This window comes from Lolium rigidum, chromosome 3, assembly GCF_022539505.1.
Source record: "Lolium rigidum isolate FL_2022 chromosome 3, APGP_CSIRO_Lrig_0.1, whole genome shotgun sequence".
NCBI classification, from domain to species: Eukaryota; Viridiplantae; Streptophyta; class Magnoliopsida; order Poales; family Poaceae; genus Lolium; species Lolium rigidum.
In genome coordinates this window covers 371,820,949-371,828,947 of record NC_061510.1, presented here as the reverse complement: position 1 = coordinate 371,828,947, position 7,999 = coordinate 371,820,949, and the positions used below count along the sequence as shown (strand labels likewise).

At 44.6% G+C, this 7,999-nt stretch overlaps 1 protein-coding gene across 1 annotated transcript; it reads right to left on the bottom strand.

The window, feature by feature from the left end:
* Positions 1 to 825: 825 nt before the first annotated feature.
* LOC124697428 (CWF19-like protein 2 homolog) lies at positions 826 to 7,740 on the bottom strand. Its single transcript, XM_047230020.1, has 9 exons — positions 7,696 to 7,740; positions 7,325 to 7,610; positions 4,799 to 5,019; positions 4,521 to 4,721; positions 3,360 to 3,926; positions 3,003 to 3,082; positions 1,931 to 2,285; positions 1,493 to 1,705; positions 826 to 1,396 (listed from the first exon to the last, which is right to left on the bottom strand). Exons 1-9 carry the CDS (start codon positions 7,738 to 7,740, stop codon positions 1,070 to 1,072), a joined length of 2,295 nt encoding a protein of 764 aa, XP_047085976.1. The 3' UTR covers positions 826 to 1,069.
* Positions 7,741 to 7,999: the final 259 nt, after the last annotated feature.

Genomic DNA, 7,999 nt, shown 5'->3' with positions numbered 1-7,999 from the left:
TGGTGGTTTTTTGAAAAAAAATTGAATAGTGGTGGTCTTTTGAAACACTTGCCTCTAATGTGGTGGTTTTTTGTAATTTTCTCGAAAGAAAGACGCTCTTATGGGCGCGGCGTGTGTGGTTCCGGACCAGGCTTCATTGCCCATGACTCCCATCATGGTGTCTTCTGGGGACGATCGCTCTTCAGGTCGGATCCGTTGGACCTTGGCTGTATCGTTCTGGAGATGGGGCGTATGATTGTGTACATAATCTGAACCTAGATCGACGTTCCTGCTTGCCATCGATCCAGGTTCAGGTCATATCACAATCCTATACTACTTCTTCGGAACCAGCTAGGCAGGCGCACGCACCCGTGTATAATATGCATGCCTGGCTCTCAATGGAATTGCAAGATATATGTACCGTGGCTGTGCGACTGTGACTGATCATACTGACAGAGGACTTTGTTAATTTCAGGCTGATGATGGGAACACCGGTGCAGTCAGTCACATTCCAGCTCAGCATAAAAGGGTGTTTAGTCAAGATCTGCTGCACAGGTTTACCGATCCCTCAACTTATGGCAAACAGACTTCCAGTTTGATCAGGTAGCAGCACCAGTGCAAGAGCACACAACCTATCTGGAACAAGCGAAAGAATTCACATTATTTTCAGAATGTAAGCTGGAGGCTGCACAGTGCAATGTCAGGTCTATGCACTAAATACGGTGCAAACATTCAATATGGAGGTAGAAACAAACGCAACTAGCTAGACATCTGCAATCAGCAACTGCGCACCAAGTTTGCTCAACATGATGTAACTGTGGCATCGCCAAATTCCAGATACTCCCCTGATATGAGATATATCATTTTATTTCACTAACTTGGATCAATTGTAGCATCTGGGTATGCGTGTACAGGCAATTTCAGATATATTTGAACCAAAAAGGCTTTATAAATTCACAGCCATATGATGTGAAAAGTTGACATTAACCGAAAAAGAAACTAACATATAACATACAGATACATGATAACAGCAGTACAATCTTCCCTACAAAAATGCATCTTCCACCTGCTCTTGAGAGTGTATCTACATCTACTCCAGTTGTTTGGTCCAGTCAAAGGGCTCCCAGTCCTTCATAAAGCTGGCGACGGCTTGCTTCTGGTTATCCATGGTTTCGTGCCTTCGCCGACGGTGCATGTCCTCCCCTGGCAACCGGAGCACCCCTCTCATGACATTCAGTCCAAAACCAGCACTGAAATTGGTCTCATCGTCTATCACATGGACGAATCCACGGTCCAGACCAAACTCTACGTGGAAGTAGGCAAAGTTCTCCGGGATGACTTGCCGCAGGTTGCCACTTGTTGGAATAAGCTTCTTCATCTCGTGCTGGGACCATTCTTCTTCAGCTTCATCGATTGCCTGGAGAAAACAGAATGCATTTTATCAGTACTTCAATTGCCTGGAGAAAACAAATTGTTCTCACTTATGCAGACAGTGTAGCGATGGACAGCTGACCTTCTTGAAGTACATGGGTGCTTTGTTTGAAACTTCAAACGGGACAGGGATGCATTCAATCATGCAATGCCTCCGTTGTTTGTCCAAGCTTATGACAGTCTCCATGAAAACCACATCCTTGTCTTGTTGCGCAAACATCTTCAGGAGGCACTTCTTGAAGTTGCGAATCTCCTCCCATACATTCTTATCAACGGTTCTTACTGCAGATTCGTGCTGCAATCATAAGCAAACATGGAATCACTAAGAGTTTGAAGAAATATATGATGGGCAATACAGAAGAGCTGCGATGAAAACATAAGGATCCACAATAGCTTATCCCAAAGCACAAGCAAATGGAAGCCGGCCAGTTCTTATGAAAGCTCAGAGCAAAACTGGTCTTCACTCTTAAATTAAATACTACTTCAAATTAATGCTACAGCACAAGGTAAATTTTCTCACCTGCAATGGAAGAATAACGCAGTGTCCAGGAACAAGAGGCTCAAACTGTGGCAGCATCAAGTATGTGAAGTTTCCTATAGCAACAACCAGATGCTTTGGCCTGGATGGGTTCTCGAAGCAATACAAGCAGCGCTCTTTCTGAGTTAAGATATGTCCACGGCTGTTTCTCTTCTCCTCATGTGGCTCTTTATTCTTCCTTTTGCCTTTCCTATTGGGAGCATCACCATAATCATATTCATCCTCTATAGTTTTAGCCATGTTATATTGTTTGTTGTGCATAATTTTATTTGCGAGATGTAGGTCACCATCCTCTTCTTTTTTCCTGCGATCGGCTGCACTAGGCATTATGGTATGCCTGATGTTGAAAAGGGCAATGCATTAGACAGGCAGATAAACTATAGGTGCTAATATATGTATAACAATGAAAAAGGAATATTTCAGCAGAGCAATTCAGTTGAATACTGTATGGCGGTTTTGCCTTTCAAACTATACAGGTATACCTCATAAATGATAAACATACTAGCAACTAAGACACCGAGACAGTAGATCTCAAAGATCAGTATGGATGATTACTATCTTGAAGATTTCAGCATAGCCATACAGATACAGGCGCATCTTTTTTCTAGACTACAGATACCATTTGGACCAAGACTGGGTTGCTAACCATTATTAGCTTACAGAATCACATCATATGGCAAGGTAGTTCACATCTTCAAATGAGCAGGGTTTATCAATAATGCACTAGTTTAGAATAACAAAAAAGACATTTCACATAGTTCAAATACATGAGGTTGCGTCACTCCGCGATCAAGTATCATGGGCTAATGTTGAAACATCTAAAAGCAAAATATGCAAATAGGGCATCACAAACCAACAAGGCCATAAACAACATATATGACACTTCCCTTCCAAGAGGACTGGACAATATTAGTTGAACACGATAATCATAAAACTGTTCATGTCTTGTCTAAAGGACGTTAGCATTTAGAACTCAAAGCACACCTTAGGATAGATACCAGATAGTCCTAGCACCAAAACTACTAATATGAATTTCAATATAAGATAAACTAACCTGCTTGAGCTCCTTTCCCTTTCATGCCTAGGCTCTTCAACAGAAGCACCCTGATTTTCCAGCACAGTCTCCATTTCTCTCTGAGAAAAATAAAATGACATTAGTTAAGAAGTTACGTGGCCTCTACTTGTAATATATTCAAAGCACAAGGAAATTTGATTGATAGAGCTTTGTATCCTCTTTAGTCCAACTTATAGTTTAGGAAACTGTATCAGTACATGCTTGTTATATACATAGTCCAAATTATTGATTATCCCAAGCCAATACTGAAAAAGCGTTATGTGGAGTCAAATGAATATCTGAACGAGGGAAACAATTGTGTCAGTTTCTCACAATGACAATATATGTGATACTTACCGAAAGTTGGTCAGCTTCTTCGTTCTTTCCTTTCATCCGGAGTTGCAAAATCTTTGCAGCTAACTGATTTGCATTTAGATTTTGAGTGCTCACTGAAGATGGTTTCTTTGAACTGTCCTTGTGGGACTTGGGCTCACTATCCCTTTGTTCATCAACCTCACCAGACGAAACATTTGTGTTCTTATTACTACCAGCGCTATTAATCCTTTCCATGAAGCTTCCGTCATTGGAAAATTTGTTGATGCTTGCTAGTGCTGAGGAGATAAGCGTCTGATCTTCAGAAGACATATTCTGTCTATTCCTCTTCCAAGGAGTAGAATCAGCTTTGGGTTTTCTCATGGCATGTTCACGAGAGGAGACACCTCGCAAATATTCACGGCTACCACCACTGTCTTCACCTCGCTTGTTGTCCTCCTTTCTATTTTCTTTGGAGGATGTCCCGGAGTTGTCTGCTTGTCCAGCTTTTCTACCTCTAATGGCCTGCAAATGAGCATAAGAAGGGGCAACTCTGGACGTTGACACCGATGCTGCTAAGTGGCCCAGTGAGCCCCATCTCTCTTCAACAACCTACAGTAATTAGATAGTCCTACAAGTTAGATAAAAACTAACAAAAGTTGCAAGCAAATAAGCATAATGGGGATGTACATCTCTCTTCAACAACCTACAGTAATTAGATAGTCCTACAAGTTAGATAAAAACTCCCTCCGTCCATAAATAGATGTCTTATATTTGTCTAAATTTGGATGTATCTATACACTAAATAGTGTCGATATACATCCAAAATTTGATAAATCTAAGACATCTATTTATGGACAGAGGTAGTAAAAAAAGTTGCAAGCAAATAAGCATATATGGGGATGTACATCTCTCTTCAACAGCCTACAGTAATTAGATAGTCCTACAAGTTAGGCAAAAAGTAGTGACAAAAGTTGCAAGCAAATAAGCATATATGGGGATGTACATCTCTCTTCAACAGCCTACAGTAATTAGATAGTCCTACAAGTTAGGCAAAAAGTAGTGACAAAAGTTGCAAGCAAATAAGCATATATGGGGATGTACATCTCTCTTCAACAGCCTACAGTAACTAGATAGTCCTACAAGTTAGGCAAAAACTAGTAACAAAAGTTGCAAGCACATAAGCATATATGGGGATGTACGCACCTCCTCGATATTTCTACCTTCACGAGCAGCTTGCTCTTTTGCACGCTTCAGAGCTTTGAGCCTCCAGCTAGCCCCTCCGTCGCCCACAACAGAGGACGCAAGCAGCTGACTGGCCTCCCTTGAAGGAGTGGATTCGTCGGGATATCCAGCACCATTGTCCCTCAAGTACGGGTTCATCTCTTTGGGGTTCGGTTTCTTCACCTGCAGTAATTGTAAAACAATCATGTAATCAAAACAGGACACATAAACATCCCCAGTTTTCGAGAAAATGTTGTTACCTCATCATCTGCGGGATCAAACTTGTCCTGCTCATTATCATCAGCCTTGGGAGCACGGCTGCTCTCAGGCTGACTGCTGCTGGCCGGCTTGAGCATCCAATCGAGGCCCATCTCCCTGCGAACAACCTCGCTCGCCCTTAACCCCTCGCCTCCCATTCCCTCCCCCTGATCTTCATCCTCATCATCACTTGCAGCACCTCTTCTCTTCCCTCTGCCACGACCTGTAATAGCCATACCGCTTAAGTAAGCACAACAATTCTAGAGACAATAGCCAAAATACCACACTTCAAAACTACAAGTGCCATAATACCACACTTCAAAACCAAAATGCCAAAATACCACACATGTTCAGTTTTTCATTGCCAAAATACCACTTCTGTCAATTGTCAACCCAGTCAACAAACGGCAAACCTGCAGTATGCCGAATATGCCCTTGACTCATCTAATGAAAAGAAGAAAAAAGAAAAAGAAAAAGAAAGAGAACCGTGAGCTCGTTCCTAACCCCTGCTGCTCGTTCCCAACCCCTGCAGTGGCGATGGCCGCCGCCGCTGCTCCCTGAAGACCGCCGCCGCTGCTCCCTGAAGGCCACCGCCACTGCTCCCTGAAGGCCGTTCGCCCCAACCGGTGCCGCTCCGCCGCCTCGTCAAGCTCTCCCCAATGGCCGCCACCTCGCCCAGCTCCCACGCGGCCACGACCGGATCCAGCCACGACCCGAACCGGCCACGCCACGACCCGGCTGCCTCCCCCTGCTCTCACGCCGCCACGCCTCAGCCTGTCCCCAATATTGAGTCCATTCACATGTCAAGTGCAGCAGATTCCTCACAGCAGTAATGATTTTTCCTCTCTTTCTAGCATAATCTTTGATTGTTGTGTGCAATATTTGGATGTTAGAATGTATTGTGTTATGTTTCTGGACAAGCTTAGGGACATGATAAACTGCCTAGTGTGATAAAGGAGTTGAATCAAAAAAGCAAGGGGCTGCATTATTTGGAAGCAAGGGCATCACCCACCTTAGCTGAGATATCAGGTAATGGATGGAGGCACACGGTTGACTTGGAGGAAAAGGAGTGCTCTTGTAGAAGATGGCAGATTTGTGGTAAACCATGTACCCATGCTCTCCGATTCATATTCTCCAAAAAAGCAAAGTTGGAGGAATATGTTGATGAGAGCTTCTCGGTGGCAAGATTTAAAGCAGCATATGAGGGAATTCTCATGCCAATTAGAGGAAGGTCCCAATGGCCTAAGGTAAATCCCGGGTTTGATATGATTCCTCCCAAACTCACGAGGAGTGCTGGGTGCCCAAGAACTAGGAGGATAAAGAATTATAGTGAGGGTGGAACTGGTAGGAAACATAAATGTAAAAGATGTGGACAGCTAGGCCATCTTAAAAAGACATGCAAAGAGCCCGAGATTGATAGTGATGCTGATCGAGATGCAACTCCTTCTCCATGGTAATTATGTGATGGATCTCATTTTCTTTCACTTGCTAACTTTCTCTTGCATGCTAATTATGTGTGTTGCCTTGTAGAAAAAAAAACAAAAGGCCAAAGCAAGCATGGTGGCCACTTCTCCTAGGACACCAACAAGTCCGATGACAAGAAGCATGGCTGCAGCTGTTGCACATGCTTCTACACCTCCCAGTGCGTCCACAAGGAGCAAATCGGTTGCTACTAGCCCTCTTCAAAGAATTTAGTGCATTTGGGTGTGAGAACCATGATGTTTTGCTATGTATTCGAAGTGTTGTACTCTGAACTACTTTGGTGCTCTTTTGGTGATCTAAAACCATTATGTATTGCTGCTGAATATCTATCTTATAGTATTGTGTATATATTTGTGTTGAAAGACTGCTGAAATATAGTAAAAATGCTGCTGAGATATAGCCAAAATGCTGTTGAATTGCTGCTGTTTTGTTGCTGAATAGGACACCAACTAAGCAATGCACTCAGCCGGTTACTCCTACTACAAGTCCGATGACAAGAAGCATGGCTGCAGCTGCTGCACATGCTTCTACACCTCCCAGTGCGTCCACAAGGAGCAAATCGGTTGCTACTAGCCCTCTTAAAAAAAATTAGTGCATTTGGGTGTGAGAACCATGCTGTTTTGCTATGTATTTGAAGTGTTGTACTCTGAACTACTTTGGTGCTCTAAAACCATTATGTATTGCTGCTGAATATCTATCTTATATTGTGTATATATTTGTGTTGAAAGACTGCTGAAATATAGTCAAAATGCTGCTGAGATATAGCCAAAAATGCTGTTGAATTGCTGCTGAATAGGTTGTGCTGGAATGAGGAGCGATGCTGCTGAAATGATGCTCAAATGGTGCTGAATAGATTGCATTGACATGTGAAAAGGTAAGGGCATCTGTGTCTTTATTTGAGAAAGTTAGTCACTAGTGGTATTTTGGCATCAAAAACTGAAAGTGTGTGGTATTTTGGCACTTTGGTTTTGAAGTGTGGTATTTTGGCTATTGTCTCACAATTCTATGACTAAAGCAATGTCTGAACCAAATCCACTGCGTTTTACCTCTTCCTTTATCAGATTCGCTGCTGGACTCGTCGTCGTCGTCGAAGTCGCTGCGGCCTCGCCTGTGCTTCCTCCGGCGCTTGCTCCGGCCCAGCCCCTTCTCCTCCTCGTCGTCGACGGAGTCGTCGCTGTCCGAGTCGTCGTCCGAGCTGTGCCTGCTCCTCCGCCGCCGGTGCCTCCGCCTCCGCTTCTCCTCCTCCCTGTCCCTGCCTTTCCTGCCGTGCTTCTTGCGCCTCTTCCCGGCGGAGCCGTCTGAGGAGCCCGAGTCGTCGCCTCCGCCTTCTTTCTGGAGGAGGCAAGTGAATTGGAATCCCGTGAGGAAATTGGGAAAGGCGAATCGAGGGGAAGGGAGGGGATGGTAGTGAACTCACCGGCAGAATCTGGTGGCGGGGCACGAGTTTGACGCCCGAGAGCATGGCGTCGAGGCGTGGTGGAGCGGCGGAGCGGACCGGGTGAGAAGGTCCCCGCCGGCGGGGGTGGGCGGCGGCGGAGAGAGGGTGTCGGGGCCGGCCGGTGGTACTTTTTTTTTTTTTTTGAGATCGGCCGGGCCGGTGTGAGTTGCTCTGTTGAAGAAAGGGGCCGGTGGGACTTCACTTGAGAGGCCTGACCAAGTTGCGAGTTGGTGTACAATTCGGAGCCTGCTTGGAATCCACAGCTGGTGGGCAATTCCGACTT